Here is a 19918-nt window from a genome sequence, read left to right on the forward strand (position 1 = left end):
ACAATGTGAGCTCTCACACATCGATTCAAACCAGCGCACCGAATTAGGTTATGTTTCTGAAATTTTACCCAAACTTAGTCTGTGTCCGTGGGAAATAATAGATCAAATATTAACAACATCGGCTAATATTTTGGTATAGCCCCCATATTACGGCACGTCCCGATTTTCTGAATTTAAGCCACAATTTAATTTTAATTTGGGTTCCTAGTGGTCACTAAAGTGTTCCACGAAAAACTTTGTACATAGGTCCACGTTCGGTTATAGCCCCCATATAACGGTACCTCCCGATATTCGGATTTTATCAATAAACTGAGTTTGAGTATCTGAGTATCAAATAAACTGAGTTTAGACATTGGAGGATCTAGGTGGTCATTGATCATCTCCATCAAAAATTGTGAACACAGGTCTACGTTTTGTTATAGCACCCATATAAATGTACCTCCCGATTTTGGGTATTTTGATGATTTAAACTATTTTTCAGACCATTTATCAGCAAGATTTGCGACTAGTTTCAGCCAAAATTTGGTTATTTCAAATAACCATGTCCAATATAAGCCGTCAAAAAAGAATTGGACTGAACATTACACTTCATTCAACAAACGTAAACCATCCTCTTCTATCAAATAAAAATAAATTTTGTTTAGTTTTATTAAGAATTTAAAAGTTTTTAGGAAAATTTTTCTTAAATTCTGATTCAGCAATTTTTTTGCATTTGATACTGAATAACTGAACTGAAGAAAAAAGTAAAAATAACGTTTTAAACAGCAGAGTATCTGTAATACAATGAAAAACATTTCGCAATTTTAATGTTTTGTCATTCGCGCCACTGATCTAATGATTTCGGAATTGATGGATCATCCGCCGTACAGGCTGACTTGGCATCGAATGACTTCATTTTATTACCGCACATAAAAAAGGCGTGGTCAACGATTTTTGTCAACAAAAGATGCTTTTGCTCTCTTTTTCGAGAATCTTGTCTCAAAATACACGTTGCACTGAATATATTATGTTTTTTTAAATTACCAATTTTCTTGTCAATTCTTGTCAACAAAAGAGGATGTAATAAGCTCTCAGAGTAATAAAACCAACATTAATTCCCTGATGATATCGATAATAGGCGCGATATCGGAAAATAAATCTACATTAAAAATAAACTTTGTGTGTTTTTTATTTTTACTGACCTTGAGCCAAGTGAACATAAGAAAAAGTTTTTTAATTACAATAATGTAGGTAACCCTCTTTTGGTAACAAAAAACCTCTAGAGTTTATTCACCGCTCTCGCTTCTGTCTGTTATCTTTTTGTTGCGCTTGATGTTGTTGTTTGCTTTGCTACCACGTTATTACGGCCAAGTTTTAGTTTTGAATGAACTTCAATGTCACCGTTTGTTTGTTTGGGTTTTAACACTGTTGTTGTTGTTGTGAACTTAATGCAGCTAGCAGCTGTTTTTATTTTATGTCCATTATTTTACTCTCTTTTTCTACCATTTTATTTTGTTTACACTCTCATGTCATTGTTGCCTCTCCTATGTATGCCTGAGTCATTGTTGAGTATTACATAATAGTCGTTAAGCTAAACTTCACGACGTTGCAAATCTTGATTTGTTTTTAAAGTCGTCACAAACCGGAATACGGATTTACAAATTCGTAGTAGCAAATTTATACAAACCAGATAGTAAAAGACAAATTTGAATGACGATTTGATGATGTTGAGTCGGGTTTAGGGTATATTGATGATAGCATCAACGGTCTGTCTGCGTTAACAATTTTGCAACTTCAAACAGCTGTTGCTGTTGTTAAGAAAAAGATATGGGGACTTGTGCAAAGGTAATAACAGAAGCGTGTAGTGCAGTTTATAGTTCAACATATCCACTTAATTGTTTTGCACTCAAAGTTATTACATCAAGCCAAATTATTGGATTTTATCACAAACACACATGAATTGTAAGCAATTAAGTGCAGAGATAGTTTTGTAAATTTAATTTGGCTTACACTTTTTACTTCGACCTGACATTAATATAGTTGTATAACTTTGGTAGGTATCTATACCCCGATATGTATCTTGATTTAATGTAATGTTTATCATATACTAGATAAAATTTTCTTCTTTTCTTCAAAATATTAGGAACAAGATTTTGGGATTTTCTTACTGAAGGCCTTGGGAGTTGGATAAGAAAAAAATTCAGTTAAGAAATAACAAAAGTATAGATCTTGTCCATTTTCTTCGATTAAAGAAACGTAGTGGCACAAAAGATGCTGTATTACAACTGTGCAGGGTGCTGTTTTTTATTTTCAAAGGCGTATGCTTTAATTTATGGTCGTATCATACATTCAAAACTGTCAGTTTGTGGTACATTTTAAACATTTTATTAATAAAAGCACATTAGGTGGGATCGCTTCGCGTTTCTGATTCTGGGGATTGTACGGAGCTGAAAAGTCCCCTAAACCATATGTCGAGTTTTCCGATTTAGACTTCAACAACTTGATATCTTTACGTCGCACATTGGGTCAAGATTCCAAAAAGCGGAGGTTAACTCAGGAAGGCATTTTGAGGATCTAATGTTAATATTTTTCGAATGTTTACACCTCAATCAATATAACGGAACACAGTTTTGGTGTAAATTAAGTTTAAGTGTTTTTACGGTTTTGCCCACATTTCTTATTGGATTAATCTAAAATATTCTTATATGATAAATTATTGGTTAAGCTATTATTTGGCAACAAATTATTAAGTTAGTTCAATATTTTAGTGTAGCTCCCATATAAGGGTATCTCCCGATTTTATGTATTTTGAGTGCCTTGACCACATTTTTTAGTATACATATCTGTAAACTAGGATTTATAGTTCTGAATGCCTAAGAATTCATCGTGCGAAAATTTGTCAATATAGGTCAATGTTTTGGTATAGTCCCCATATAGAGGTAATTCAAGTTTGAGTTTTTTCCAACATTTCAGGCATATATTGCAACTAAACTGGCTCAAATTGTGAATTGAGTACTTTGAAGGGATTGAACATATTTTTATCAGACTTCATCTCCATATATTATCGTTTTGGAATAGCCTCCATATAAAATATTCCGCTACTTTATGATATATGATCTTGGCATTTTGTTTAGAGACTTAGAATTTTGTACCATATTACCATGTAACGACAGTTATACCACAAACCGAATTTAATTTTATACCCTCAGCATTTATGCTAACGAGGGTATATACACTTTCATACGGGCAAAATGTGCCTCATCGAAATAATGGTTTTAGACCCCAGGTATGTTTGGACGAAATGGGTTTCAGACAATTTGGATTCCATTTAGCAATGTCCGTCCGTCTGTCTGGCTGGCTGGTGCGCACGACCGATTCAAACTAAATTTTGGGTATCGTAATATTTTGCTTAAACTTAATTTAAGTTCGAAGATGGGCCATATCGAAAGAGCTGTGTAGTTCCGGAACGAACTAGTTCCAAGGAACTATTCTGGACAAGGAACTATTTGTATTATACCCAGCTCTTGCGTTTATATAGTTCCTTTAGTTCATATAGTTCCTTTCGTTTTTCTCGTTCCTTCAATTTAACGCCTACGTCGATCTTTCGTTGTTACTGTTTGTTCGCTGCAATTTATTTATTTTTATGTCAATTCATCCACCAAACAATGAAAACATTTCGATCTCGGAACTATTTGGAACGAAAAAAAAAACAAAAAGAGCGACGAAAAAGAAAGATTCATGGAACTATTTCGGTCTCGGAACTATTTGGAATGAAAAGAACGATGAAAGAGAAAAATTCGTTGAACTATATCGATGTCTTAACTATTTGGAACTATGGAACTAATATAAGGTACTAGTTCCTTTTGGGAAAAGGAACTAGAAAGATCGATCCGCTCCGGGAACTGGATTGCCCAACTCTACATATCAGTCCACTCCCCAACAAAAGTTCAAAAATGTTCGGAAAATTTGTGCGCACGATAACTCTTGAAGGGAGTAACCGATTTATCCCATACCAGACTTAGACAAGGTTACAATATGGACTCAATCGGTCCACATTTTCGGGTACCTCCCACACAAAATTTCGGAAAAATCAGTTTAGCACCAGCTCACGAATCGCTTTGATTTTTGTTGTAACAACTTGTATTCACTGCCCCCCCATATGACCGTACAAGTTTTATCAGGGGCAAGCCGATACTTCCTGACAAAATAGCCTCAAAGGTGCAAAAAAACCCCTATGACACCATGTGTAGTTATTGGAGCGCAAGATAACTCTCGAACGGATCTGCCGATCCGGTCCAACATTTGGCATTCTTAATATTTTGTCAAAACTTATTTTAAGTTTGAAGATAAACCATATCGGTCAACTCCTTCAGGTACCTCCCCAACAAAAGCTCAAAAATGTTCGGAAAAATTGTGTGCACGATAACTCTTGAAGGGAGTGACCGATTTAGTCCATACTTTACACATCCTAATATATCTACCAGATATAGATCAGGTTCGAATATGGACTATATTTGTCCACTCCTTCGGGTACCTCCCACACAAAATTTCGGATAAGTTCACTTTAAGACCTGCTCTCGAGTCACTTTGATTTTTGTTGAAGCTGACCGCCTTTACAATGGTACAAGTTTCTTCAGGGGCAGTAAATACTTTCTGAGAAAATATCACGAAAGTTGTAAAAATCCTTATGGCACCATGTGTAATGGCTGGAGCGCACTATAGCACTCGAACTGGTCAACTGATTTGGTCCGAAATTTGGCCTTCGTCATATTTTGTCCAAACTCAGTTTCAGTTCGAAGATGGGTAATACCGGTCCACAACTTCCAGTATCTTCCCCTAAAATTTAAAACAATGGCACTAAAATGGTATTCTCGATACACTTTCTTGAACAGGGTAACCAATGTGGTCTAAACTTTGGATCTTCTAATATTTTGTCAAAATTTAGTTCAATTTCTAAAATGGCCTATATTTGTCCTCTCTTTAAGGTACTTCCCCGCAAAACTTCAACATTTTTGTTTAAGTGCATTTAAGGGCCTGTTCAAAGATTCTTTGGAAATATGTATATACCGATGCTATTGGTTGTGGTCCTGTTATTATGTTATGTTTTATTATGTGATATTATGTTTTTCGTGGACAAATTAATGCTTCCTGTCATACTGGTCCAAATGTTACACGATGACCCACTGAAATGACTAGTGGGACTTCCAAAATTAGATACACTTTTATAATGGACTATGTCGGTACATCAAGTACAACTTAAATCCTAATCCACATTTTTGTCTGTAAGTTCAAATATTCAAATAGGGTCACAAAATTCTGAAAAGACCCTCAATACATTCGATCTTTCCGTAGATGAAAGTTTCAATTCACATAGGCTGAGGGTATATCTCTGTCTCCCTTGTACATCGCCATCATTTCATATAAATTATTATATATAGTACCTATAACATAATGGTGGACGTGCACACATTGTGTTATGTAGGGTGAACACAGACATAAAGCCAAAACCCGACATACTATAAAACAATAACAGATAAAATGATGACAAAAACCCCAAAATGCAAAAAAAATCACCAATATTTGGCATAACTCAAAATACACAAGCAAGACGCAAGTTTTGTTTGCGCAATATCAAAGACAACCATCAAGAGAAAAATACAAAAAAATTCTCAGGACCTTCTCGACACTCTTTTTTGTTATACTCCAATACATTTCAAAATTATGCAAAATCTGGGCACATTTTGACGATTTTTTTTAATGACATTTCTACAAGACCTTTTCAGAAACATTTTTTAATAAAATATTAAGAATTACCTCTGCTTGAAATATCCATTTTGAAAATGCCAGGTTATCTAGCAAAAACTACGTGATGGCGATTTAAAAGCAGCAAAATTTAATACTTTTCACCTGTTTCTTAAATTTTAAAAATATTTTCACTTTGCTGCACGAAAAGTAAACAACATACGACTTTGCTATTTTGGCTAGTGAGGTAGAATTTTGTACTCGTTAACCCTGTTAAGACAGATTAGCAAAACTGTGTGTTTCGATCTTGCCCCAAAGTGCGTCGGCCAAAATACAATATACCTACTTTATATATTCTTTTGTAAGGTTTTCCAAGTTTACAAAGTCAAGATTACAATGGTCTTTGGTCGAATGAAATCGATGAAAAATTATAAAAGTTAGAAGCGAATCATTTAAAGTGCTTCTGAAATAAGGTGAATTAATTATTGTTAAGGTGAATTAATTGTGAATACCATCCACCGGTGGATTTCATAAATACATATATGACAATAAAGTAACAATAACTACACCATTCTGACATGTAATTCGAAGAATTTCAGTTGTAATTTGATTATTTCATTTGAAATTCGAAAGATTTCACTTGTAATTTGAGAATTCCAATTGAACTTCGAATTATTTCATTTGTAATTTGAGAATAATTGATTTGTCGTCTTTGGATTCCAATTAAGCTGTACGGAGTACCCTTATGAAGTATATGGTAACATGGGGCGCCTTTGCCACGTTTTTTTCACACTGTTCTCATATAGACACCGTTAACGTTTTTTCAAATATTATATTTGGTAAAAATATTAGCATATCTTGACCATATGTTTTGATATATAAATGGTTATAATTTTGTTTTTAAGATATTATTCTTGAGAGTTTACAAAATGTGTAAAAAGTGGCGAAGCCTCCCCAAACATGGGCCAACTTAGCCATCTATATGTGACATTCTCCAACGGACTCTAAAACTGTAATTTACCATACTTCTTCCTTAAATATCAACATTATGCGAAAAAGGAACATGTTTATCAAAAACATGAACATGAGTAATCAAAAATGATTCTAAAATTCACAAAGAGAACCAATAATACTTAGTTGAACTAGGTACCTTGAATTTTAGAAAAAAACATAATATTACCAAAAAATAAAGAAGATACGTTTAGAATAATATTTGATTTTAACTACACATTATAGTGTGGTATATCTATGGCATAAAGAATTTAAGTTAAACATGACACCGCCACGACACACATTAACCCACCGCCCCCTATCATGGCTTAGGCGCCCCATTGGGATTTATATTCTTTAGTAGTTGTCTTCTTACGGTATAAAATATGTTTTTGATATCACAAAAAGTAATGAAGATATCACAAAACATACCTACCATATTATTTTTACCAATACCCTAAAAACACAACACCGTATGCATCCGCTGTCATACCTATGACACAACTGCCAACTTTTAGGAGATGACAGATCTTCAATAAACATAAAAATAAACAACACTTATAGTTTGCGAAAAAAAATCGGCGCTAGCCTAGCCGCCCCATGTTGCCATACATTAAACGACGTAAAGTCACGAGCTCTGTAATCCTGTTACCAGTTTTGACTATTATTATACTATTTCGATATATCCACTGCTTCTACCTAAAATTAATACTGACATTTTGAAGCCTGAATTTCGGCGTTTTTTGAATCGTTATAATAATTTGGACGGGCAACAAGTCCAAATTATTATAACGATTCAAAAAACGCCGAAATTCAGGCTTCAAAATGTCAGTATTAATTTTAGGTAGAAGCAGTGGATATATCGAAAAATCCATAAAATGGCTTCAACCTATTTTTACCCTTTTTTCTACATTTTTAATGACCGATACTACGAGCGTGATTACCAGATAAAAAAAGGTATGGTCGTTTGAGTATAACAATTGGTGAAGAGAAAGGTCACCCCATACCCAAGATCATCATCATTTTCCATGGGTCGACTAAATCACCAAACATCGAGTACTTATTTCTGCAGGATTTGATGAGCATTTATACTCAATGAAACTGCCTTCAGCAAATGACAAAACCACAGATTCGAAACATCTGCAATGCAGGTCGAAACTGAATCTACAATCAGCATTGTCCAAAGCAACCAACGCACAGTGGGGAAAAAATACCGATCTAGCGTGCAGAAAATCAAAATAATAAGTTCAGAGAAACTATGAAACGTTAGTACAGTATTAGAGAAACTATAGGGTTGAATTTATTTAACGGCATATATAATAATAAGAATTAATTACAGTGTTCACGATGCCATTTTTTATTTGTAAAATTGTGACAGACGTGCGCAGTCTGTGAAAATGTTATTGTCGAGTCTTTTGTATTATTGATTTGTTGTAAAAGTATTTAATTAAATTAAACAGTTTTATAAGCCATAAGTCATGTTAATATAGATGTTACGGGCAAATTATATGTAACGTCCATTTTATTCCATTTCTGCAATTAAAGGAGAAGTAAAGTAAACAAGTAAGAACTGCGTAGGCCGAACTCGTTATACCCTCCACCACAAGTTGTATTGAAGTAAAGTGGAACAATTAGTTTCCTACCAAATTTCAGCGCGTTCGGTAAAAAAATGTGGCTAACCTTTAAACAAACATTGTTCCACAACATCCCATACGGGACAAGGGAGACTTCTCTCATATCAATGAGTGCACCCCGATTCATATTTACCTCAATGATATGGGACCTACTGTTTATTGCCGAGTCCGAACGGCGTGTCATAAGACACCACTTGTGGAGAAGTTTTTCAAGGCTGAATTACTCAGGAAATGTCGCCAACATTACTGAGGGGTATTTTGCCACCGTTGAAAAATGTTTGATGTTGCCTGGCCGGGGAATCGAACCCCCGACCTTCTACGTGCAAGGCGGGCGTGCATACCATTGCACCACGGTGGCACCCAACTAACCTTTAAAATACCGAAATTCGGGAGGTACCGTTCCATGGGGGCTATACCAAAACGTCAATCTATACCTTCAAATTTATGGCGGAAAGTTTTAAGACTCAAAGAAGACTGTATACCGAACTTCCGATATTTCGGTAGAATCTTCAAAATACCGAAAATCAAGAGGTACGCTTCTATCGGGGATATAGAAGCCCGCGCACAGTGGTCGCTGCCATTGGCCAAAATTAAAGTCCAATTTTTGGTATCAAATGTGTTCATATCTACTCCTAACATGTTAAATTTCTCTAAAAAAAAATTGTTATGGATTACTTCTTACTGTACTCTTTGAAAATAGCATCAAAAAAGAGACATTTTAACAGGTTTGATTTCGAGGTGAATTCAGAGCAAAAGTTAAGTGAAAGTAAACAAGTTAAAAAGTATCAGTCGGCTTTGCCGACAGAGATATACCCTCAGCCTGTGCAAATTGAAACACTTTTTTTTCACAAAAAAACTTATGTATTTAGGGGGTTTCAAAATTTTGGTCTCGTATGAACCGACAAAAATGTTGATTAGGATTAAAGTTCAAAAATTTTGCTGAAAAGGTACTTAAAGGAATGGACCGACATAGACCATGGGGGTGTCATAGGGGGTTTTTACACCCTTCGGACTGTTTTCTCAAGAAGTATGGACTTGCCCCTGAAACAACTTTTACCATCATAATTGAGGCAGCGAATGTAAGTTGCTTCAACAAAAATCAAAGTGATTCAATAGCAGGTCTTAAAGTGAACTTATCCAAAATTTTGTGTGGGAGGTACGGGATGGAGTGGACAAATATAGGCAATATTCGAACCCGATCTATATCTGGTAGATATTATGAGAATGTGTAAAGTATGGACCAAATCGGTCACTCCCATCAAGAGTTATCGTGCCCACAATTTTTCCGAATATTTTTGAACTTTTGTGGGGTAGGTACCTGAAGGAGTGGACCGATATGGCTTATCTACGAACTTAAACTAAGTTTGGAAACAATATTACGAAGGCCAAATTTTTTCCGTTCGAGAATTATCTTGCGCTTCCACCCATAAACATGGTGTCATAGGCTGAATTATGGACTTGCCCCTGAGGAAACTTGTACCTTCGTATAGGGGACAGTGAATACAAGATGGTAAAACAAAAACCAATATGATTCGAGAGCAGGTCCTAAACTGAACTTTTCCGAAATTTTGTGTGGGAGGTACTCGAAGGAGTTTACCGATTGAGTCCATATTGGAACCTCATCTAAGTCTGGTAGAAATTTCATAATGTACAAAGTATGGACCAAATCGGTTACTCCCTTCAAGAGTTATCGTACGCACAAATTTTCCGAACATTTTCGAACTTCTGTGGGGGAGGTACCGGAAGGAGTGGACCGATATAATCCATCTTTGAACTTGAACTAAGTTTGGACAAAATATTACGAAAGCCAAATTTTGGACCGATTTTGGACGGTGTCATAGGGTTTTCTGTAACTTTCAGGCTATTTTCTCAGGAAGTATGGACTTGCAACTAATGAAACTTACAGCGTCGTATAGAGGACAGCGAATAAAACTTGCGTAAACAAAAATCAAAGCGATTCGAGACCAGGTCCTAAACTGAACTTTTCCGAAATTTTGTGTGGGAGGTACCCAAAGGAGTGGACCGATTGAGTCCATATTGGAAGCTAATCTAAGCTTGTTAGAAATTACACGATGTGCAAAGTATGGACCAAATCGGTTATTCCCTTCGAGAGTTATCGTGCGCACAAGTTTTGCGAAAATTTTGTGGGGGAGGTACCTGAAGGAGTGGACCTATATGGCCCATCTTCGAACTTAAATCGAATCTAGACAAAATATTTCGATACCCAAAATTTGAACCGAATCGATTGATCCGTTCGATAGTTATCGTGCGCACCAGCCAGCCAGACAGACCGACAGACGGACAGACATTGCTAGATCTACTCAAAATTGTCTAAAACGGATATCGTACAAACATACTTGGGGTCTAAAACCATTATTTCGATGAGGCACATTTTTGGTCGTATCAAAGTGTAAATACCCTCTTTAGCCTAAAGGCTGAGGGTATAAATATTAATATCAAACTAAATGAACTCTATATTGACCAAACTTAATTCGAATACTGAAAAACAATGTATTAACTTAATTTTTATGCAATTTTGTGTTTGTTAATTTTTGGGATTAATTATTGAATACGTGTGTTGACTGAAGGACTTTTGTAATGTCATTTCTTCGGTATAATTAAATTTCCCCCCAACGATTTTTTTAGAAGATAATTAGTAGGCTATAGTATATTCTATTTGCAGAATATCAGCTGCGTATTTCCGCGACTTTGGAACTTGTTCCCAAAATACTAACGGTAGCTTTCAGGGTGTTTTTGTCATTTTGCAGGTGCAGGTGATACATTTCAGCTTTTTAAAAATATAGAAGAGACACTGGGAGGTTCAGTTATATGAAGGATATGCCAAAATGTGGTCCTCAATATAAAATTTGGAAAATTTAGCCATTTTGATTGATTATTACGGCTAGAACCCTAAAAATACCGAATATTAGACGGTACCAATTTATGGGGAAAACATAAAAGGGTCGACCTACATTAATCGAACATTTTCTGGTGGTAGCCTACCTCTAGGAAAGATTTAGTGGCATTTCGGTCATAACGAATTAATATTTTATATAAAACCCTCAAAATTCCGAAAATCGGGAGATACCATTATATGGGGACATTATCAAAACGTGGACCCAATTCAAAAAATTTTTGCAAGAAGGCTTTCTAACACTAGGGAATACCGATAGCCAAATTTCAGCCCATTTCATTGAAATATGTGGTCTAAAACCCCAATATGCCGTTCTATGGGGGCTATACCTAAAGTTGGACATATGTTGAATTTTTTGCTCCTTTTATTTTTGTTGCTAAACTAGCCTTTACTGAAAATTTCGTATTGATATCTGCACAGGACGTATTTTTCGCCGCTCTTCCCATACAAGTTCGACCACAGTGCCGCGGACCTATACTGATAATTTTCTTCTGGAATATTTATAACCCCATGGAGGACTAAATAACAAATTTCAGTCTTTCGGTGGGATATTGACGTCACAACCTTCAGAATTACGAAAACCGGGAGGTACCGTTCTATGAGGGCTATATCGAAACCTTAACCTTAAAAATACCGGAAATCGGGAGGTGCCGTTCTGTGGGGGCTATCTGAAGGCGTGGATCTATCCCGAAAATTTCTGGGAGAAAATTTTATACCCCCAACGATGACTACGTACCAAATTTCAGCCATTTCAGTGTTATAATGAGGCTAAAACCTTCAAAATACCATAAATCGGGTGGTACCGTTCTATGGGGGCTATATAAAAACGTGGACCGATATAGCCCATTTGCAATACCTAACATCCTAGGGGTAATATAAACGTCTAAACCAAATTAACAGGTTCTATCTTAAAAATTGCGAGCTGTTTATTGATTTCAACAGTCGGACGGACGGACAGACGGACATGGTTATATCGACTTAGTATTTTACTCTGATCAAGAATAGGGTCACCGATGAATATTTCGATGTGTTACAAATGGAACGACAAATTTAAATCCATATTATGGTGGAGGGTATAAAAAATCGGATCAGATCAGATCGAGATATATTTTTTTATTTTTTATATATCTTGTCTAGAACAAATTTCCAAATAATTTTCTTCGACTTTTCGCGATTTTTGACTTTTTGTCATTTTTACGGAAATATGCAAATTTAGCGCAGGATGCTTTTTAAAGTTTATTTCAAATAAAATAACAATTCTGAGAAAAATGTTGATACAAAATATCAGATAACAGTCGGAATTGATCACAGCATAACAGATAAGAAAATAAAAAGTGAAAACGTTCGTCCTACGTTTCCTAGTAAATGGGAGGAGGTACGAAAATTAAAGTAGTAAAGCGTTTCCAAACAAACTGATGAACACAAGTTTTTATTACTAAAAAGAGCAGAATGGGTTGATTTTGAATTCTTATTTTACCTTCCACTATAACATTTCTGTATGTTGGTGATCCTACGAAATGTTACATATACATACGTATGTTGCTTTGAAGCTTGTGTTCAATTATACGCATATCTGCCCACGGTGACTTGTCCAAAATTGCCAAAAATGCTGCTAAAAAAGGACGTGAAAAGCAGTGTCGTAAGGAGAAACTGTCCATATTATGTTTGCTTACTTTCTTCTTGTCATTGCATGATTATTATTTATGATTTATGTTTCTCTTACTCCCGAGTTGTATATTATTTCTACTTCAATCTAAATTGGTTATTTTTGACTTAAGCTTTTATGTTTTCATTATATCAATAATTGAACCATGACCTTTTTACAGGTTCTTTAGCAGATTCGACAGATATTATCTTAAACATGTTAAAACAAAATTCATATTTTTCATGAGAATTATATGTTATGACTTGAATTGTTTGTCGCTGTTAAACACTTTGACAAGCCATTTGTCTAACTCGTTGAGTAATGTAAATTGAAAACATCTGCATACTGTGAGCGTCAATGCAAAGTGTGATATATATAGGTTATATGGACAGCAAACAAATCTTGACCTAAATATCATCACGCGACTGACGCACTTGAAATATATTTCTTCAGCTTGATTTTTTTTAAAGTTATAACGTTTCCGGCAAGCTTAAGAGTTTCATTGAAAACTCTTATCAATTGGTGATTTCAAAATAGGTATTTTTGTGAAATTTACACTTTGTTTTTGGCAACTAACAATTAACATAATTATCCATCCGCACAACGGAAAACTTTAAACAAACAAATATCTGGGGCGTAACGAATTTGTCAACACGATTAATTATAAAAGGAAAATTTTACTTGTTGGCATTCAATTTCAATTTTCTTGTCATTAAACATTGCAATAACACTTCTAATTTGTGATTTTCTTTTTTAATTTTCTATTGCAGAGTCACGCAAGCAGAGTTAAGTGAAATACTTATTTGAACGGAACATAATTGCCAACAAAGAAACCGAAAAAAACGAGAAGGAGTTTAAATAAAATGCAAACGAAATTTTTATTTTTACTTTTTATTCTGGGGTTATTGGTGCATGTGAGCCGTGGCCAATATGGTCGCGGTGAGGCCCATGTAAATCTTGAAGATACTGGCTATATACCTGCAAACTCTCGAGATCCACCAAAGGTCTTGAAACCGGCCATTTTAAGAACTGAGCTGAGATTTGGACGGAATTTAGATCCCAAAAAAGTTCAAGTGGTCACAGTGAAATCGGATAAAGGTGAAGATGTGGAACTTTTGGTGGGCAAAAATAGTAGGCGGGCCAGGGCAGGTCAGAAGGAACAAAGTTTCTTTGTTCGTTCCTCAGATGTTCGTAAGCCTGAGCAGCTTAGAACAGCCAAAAGATCAAGTAATGCCGAAGAGCTGTTACTACCCCATTCTCCAGCTTTACTCAAACAACAGCAATGGACAAGAGATGCAAAAGCCTATCAACAACGCAAAGAAGATACGGAGGCTCGGATAAAACAATTGGAAGACTTAAAACTTATTAAGGCTCAAAGCTGGAGGCAACAACAAGACACTGCAAATCCTTGGTCCAGTAAGCCCCGAGCAGCCAGACGTATACGTTTTGAGGATGATACTCCCAACCACATATATGACAACTCAGAAAATAGATATTTCCAACAGCAGCAACAACAACAATATCACCAGCCTAGATTCTATAATCGTCCTAGCTATAGCTTTGGAACCTTGGAAAGGCCACAGAATTTTTCTTTCCCATCTGAAAGGTCCTCTGTGATTACATATCAAACTTATAGGCAGCAAGAGCCACCACAATGGCAACCAATGGAATATCACAGTCGCAACTATAGACAAGCCACAGTTTCGTTTGGGCCCGAAAGATCCTATACCCAATCTGCACCTGTAGATAACTTTGAACGCAGTTCAAGGCATGTACCCTCCTCTTCATATAATGGAAATAATGTCCAAGAAGAAAAGAAACAGCATAAGTTGCCAGTTAATTTGATAACGAAAAAGAATTATATTCAAGCCAAGAGAACGCATATTCGTGTTCCTGCACCAATTGTTGTCACATCTTCAACAGCGGTTCAACAAAGTTCAGTACCATACCAGCAGACAGTGCATGAGGAAAAACCTCAAAATACGGTAGCATTCCAAAAGACAGTGCGAGAAGAAAAACCTCAACAATCAGTAGCATACCACCAGTCAAAGCTAGAAGAAAAACCCCATTCACACCAACCTCAAATTCAGTACGATTTTGTACCCCAGCTTTCCAGGCAGCAAGAAAAACAGCCACCAAAGCAACCTCAAACGCAATACGATTTTGTACACCAACCACAGAGGCAGCAAGAAAAACACCAAGAAAAACTTCAACAGCGCGAACAATACAACTCCCTTCCACCGCCGGCCCAAGTCACATCTTCAGCCTCCCTTACCTTCATAGAATCTGATGAGCCCCCCAAATCCTACACTCGTTCACCACAAACATCGGCCACTACCACAGTTGTTGATGGACCGGCAGTCACAGTTATTGAAGGCATTCGTGTACCTGATGCCCCCGAAGATAAAGTGAAAACTTGGCGTAATGCTCGTGTGCTTAACAATCAGTTGGTGCCATACCCAGAGGGTTATACACCGCCCAAGGTAGAAATTCAAACATTCGATAGATAGACAAATAAATTAAAACCTACAACATGTGCGTTCACATTAAATCTTGTCCTGTAGAATTTATAGTATATTGTCACTAAATTGTACACATAAAGCATGTTTGTATGTGCTCTCCCCTAAGTGTCCCACGGCGGGGGTACATGGGTTAATTTCAATATTTATTTATTGTTTGCAATGCCCAATTTAGAATTTATTTAAGCTATTGTTATTTATTTATAAAATAATTTGAACATTTGTTTAATATTAAAAGTTACTATGTAATTTAAGAATTTAGTTAGTTTGTAAAATAAACAATAAATAAAAAGAATATTTTAATTTTTTAATGTGTTTTTTTTAACTGTCAGCCTGTTGCTGGAAGGTGAGCTAAGTACAATTAATGGTGAAATTCATTCATTCAAATAATAATAAGTAATTGTACCAAACAATATTTCACTAAAATGCGAATATATTAAACGGGCTTATGAGAGGTATCACCCTTAATACGGATTTTAAATTTGGTTAGTATCTACTTTACTTCTCCAACTTTGGATGTCAAGTTCTGTGATTTCGTTCCCTTGAGACGTATACTGTTAATTGGCTCATATTCATATGTCATTCTGGCGGAAACATGTTTATTAGCACGATGACTTTTCGACTCGAGCCATATGTGAAAATAACAAATCTTCTGGACGAGTACGAACGATGCAGGAAAAAAAAAACAAATAAAAAATGGTTAAGTTCGCCCGGGCCAACTCTCCACCGTCAAATATTCTCAACTAAAATGGAATAATTAGATTCATTTCCTGACCACAATTTTATGTGCATAAGTTTTTCGACCACGGGCACCGCAAATGCCTCAATTAGGTCAGACAAGGAAAAAATTTGTTAAGTTCGGCGGGGCCGAAGATGGCCCATCTTCCAACTTGCCATGCACGTCGCAAAAATATACTCGCTTGCAAAAATATTGTGTTTTATCTCAATTATTGCGGTAAACAGTTCATACTTACATATCAGAGATACCGAAAATAGTATGGAGTCATCCAACAGCAGTACTACACTGGTTTTAAACAAGTAAAAAAGTATGATTCGGCTTTGCCGACGGAGATATACCCTCAGCCTGTGTGGATTGAAATACTTATTTCCCAAAAAAATAAGCACGTATGTATTTAGGGGGGTTTCCAAAATGTTGGGAGTATGAACCGACAAAAATATGGATAGGATTAAAGCGCAAAAATTTGCGGAAATATCGATAGATAGGGTTTTTTTTACCATACTAGCCTACTAGTAATAAACAGGAAGGATCCTCGAACAGACCCTTAACCACAAAAAATGTTGAACATTTGTGTGGGTGGTACCCAAAGGATCGGACAGATAGGGACCAAATTTAAATTTTAAAATCTTAGTTTCGACAATATTTAGAGATCCAAAGTTTGGACCAAATCGAAATATATTTTTCGAAATATAATTTGGATTCTAAGATGTAGCATCGGCTGCATCTTAGCATTAAAAAACCTATAAAATAGCGCCAATTTGCGCAAAGTGCATACAATTTTTGTCCGCATCAAGAACCGTGGATGTAGCATCACACACTATTTTTTGGGATAAAATAAATGTAGTTTCCTTATCAGCGAAGTTTAAAATCTCTGTTTCCGCTAAAACGAAGATGCTGCACTATTTTTTTCATTGTAGTGGAAACGAACCGCAGAAAACGCGATAAAATAAGCGGTATTTTCAAAAACATTATTAAGTGATTTTTCTACTTTGGAATTTCTTGTAACTCGCGTTTTAGTAGATGGATTTTCACGGGGGATGATTTATTGGATCCGGAACGTAAAAAACTAAGTACGAGGAATTCGAATGACAATTGTAAAAATTAGGCCCGAAAAATATGATTTTTAGAAAAATGTTCGCACAAAATGTTCGTATATGGATGCAGATTTCTATGAAGCTGTGTAGACTACATTCACTACACATATATCAAATAACTCAGAATCGAGAGTTGAAATTAGAAGAAAATGTCAAAAAACACTGTAAATCTGGCTTCAAACTGTCAGCATCATTTAATGGTAGAAGCAGATCAAATTTTGAAAAGTAGTACATTAGTGAGATGATCCATATTTAGTTTGCTTCTACTTTTACTTTGACAGGAAAATCGGGAAAAGTTTGGTTTATTCACAAGTCAAGAGAAAACAAAAAATACACGTTGGCTTCAAACCATTTTTACATATTTTTTAAAATAAATATAGCCACAGCTTCCAGGCAAATTAACTTTTGATGTCACGTGTTCTAAAAGGGTAAACCTTGGCTTCAACTATGTTAAATTTTCAAAAATATTGGTGATATACACTTTCATACGGGCAAAAGGTGCCTCATCGAAATAATGGTTTTAGACCCCAAGTATGTTTGCACGAAATGCGTTTCAGGCAATTTGGTTCAGGTACCTCCTTCACAAAAGTTCAAAAATGTTCGGAAAAAATGTGCCCACGATAACTCTTGAAGGGAGTGACCGATGTAATCCATACTCTGCACATCCCATTATATCTACCAGACATAGAACAGGTTCAAATATGGACTAATTTGTCTACTCCTTCTGGTACCTCCCACACAAAATTTCGGATAAGTTCACTTTAAGACCTGCTCTCGAATAACTTTGATTTTTGTTAAAGCGATTTGCATTCGCTACCTTCATTACGACGGTAAAATTTATTTCAGGGGCAAGTCCATATTTCTTGGGAAAACATCCCGCAAGGTGTAAAAAACCCTATGCCACGATAACTCTCGAACTGTTCAACCAATTTGGTCCAACATTTGGACTTCGTCATATTTTATCCAAACTTAGTTTCATGGGGCAATACCGGACCACAACTTCCGGTACTTCTCCCCCAATAAAATGTCGCTAAAATCCTAGGACGATATGACTTGAATAGTGCAACCAATTTGGTTCAAACTTTGGTTCTCCTAATATTTTGTCAAAATTTAGTTTAACTTCTAAAATGGGCCATATCGGTCCTCCGTAAAGGTACCTCCCCCACAAAAGTTCATCATTTGTGTATAATTGCTTTTAATTCCTAATCCATTTTTTTTGTCGGCAAGTTCAAACGTTCTTAAAGGGCCACAAAATTCTGAAGAGACCCTAAATACATTCGATCTGCCCGTAGATGAAAGTTTCACTTCACATTGGCTGAGGGTATATTTCTGTCGGCAAAGCCGACTGACACTTTTTTACTTGTTTTTTTTTTTTACAAAATTATGGTTTTATATTGTAGACTTTTACAAAATTGCCCAACTTTGTCTGAAATTCTTACACAGAGAATATTTTTTCTGCCTACATTCAGTAAAGGGTTCTGAATCAACTACATAATATACCAAGTAGCGATTTTCTGCGTTTTTTAGTTATATCACTTTTTTGAAGGTGCCTTTGCAGAAAAAAAATATTTTTTTAATTTTTTGTTGCGTGAAGTTGAACTAAAAATAAATTTTCTTTAAAGAAATACTCACCATGTTTTCTAAAAATGTACAGAAGTGCCGTGGTCAACATTTTTGTTAATTATAGCCGCAATACGTTCTAGGGTAACATGATTGCGCGGATTATTTGGTCCTTATAAAAAATAATATTTTTAAAGATCTCTTCGCGAATCAATATTTTAAACATATCAATGTTTATAAAAATCTTTTGGGGAATCAATATTTTAGTTCATTATAATCGTTTTTCTTCTATTTTTGGGTTGGAACGAATAAAATAGGTAAAATGAGAACAGAGGGTAGGAACAAAAAAAATGTGTTCGATATATCCGGCGTTCGTTATAAACGTGTCCATCTGTACAATTCTTATTAAAGCTTACTTTTAAATATCATGTATTAAAATATTTGAAACGGTGCTTAAATTCGTCGCTATCCACATGTACTTAAAAGCGGGCCTAACAAATTGTAAAAAATCTACTCGCGTGGTGACAATTTTTGTTCGTTATAATCGTGGTCGTTTTAAGAAGTTGAATGTGTTTACAAATATTAAGAAAAATTTGTTGGGAACACAAAACTTTGTTCGTTATAAACGTAGTTTCATATAACCGATGTTCGCTATACCCGAATTTTGCTGTGCAATTCTTTGTTTTATTTGCATATAAAGCATTAAAATGTATAAAAACAAGTAAAAAAGTATCAGTCGGCTTTGCCGACAGAGATATACCCTCAGCCTGTGCAAATTGAAACACTTTTTTCACAAAAAAATTATGTATTTAGGGGGTTTCAAAATTTTGGTATGAACCGACAAAAATGTTAATTAGGATTAAAGTTCAAAAATTCTGCGGAAAAGGTACTTAAAGGTATGGAACGACATAGACCATGGGGGTGCCATAGGGTGTTTTTACACCCTTCGGGCTGTTTTCTCAAGAAGTATGGACTTGCCCCTGAAACAACTTTTACCATCGTAATTGAGGCGGCGAATGTAAGTTGCTTCAACAAAAATCAAAGTGATTGAATAGCAGGTCTTAAAGTGAACTTATCCAAAATTTTGTGTGGGAGGTACGGG

General features: G+C 35.6%; 1 protein-coding gene across 1 annotated transcript in view; it reads left to right on the plus strand.

The window, feature by feature from the left end:
* The window catches only part of LOC141391479 (uncharacterized), a 53833-nt gene extending 38118 nt beyond the window's left edge, over nt 1-15715 (plus strand). Inside the window, exon 2 of the mRNA XM_073964357.1 lies at nt 13675-15715. Within this exon, the coding sequence (XP_073820458.1) occupies nt 13768-15414 (1647 nt within the window). The 5' untranslated portion in view covers nt 13675-13767 and the 3' untranslated portion in view covers nt 15415-15715. The remainder of the gene's footprint in view (nt 1-13674) is intronic.
* The last annotated feature ends 4203 nt before the right edge of the window (nt 15716-19918 follow it).

Source organism: Musca autumnalis, unplaced genomic scaffold (genome assembly GCF_047663935.1).
Source record: "Musca autumnalis isolate F117 unplaced genomic scaffold, ASM4766393v1 scaffold_1, whole genome shotgun sequence".
Taxonomy (NCBI): Eukaryota; Metazoa; Arthropoda; class Insecta; order Diptera; family Muscidae; genus Musca; species Musca autumnalis.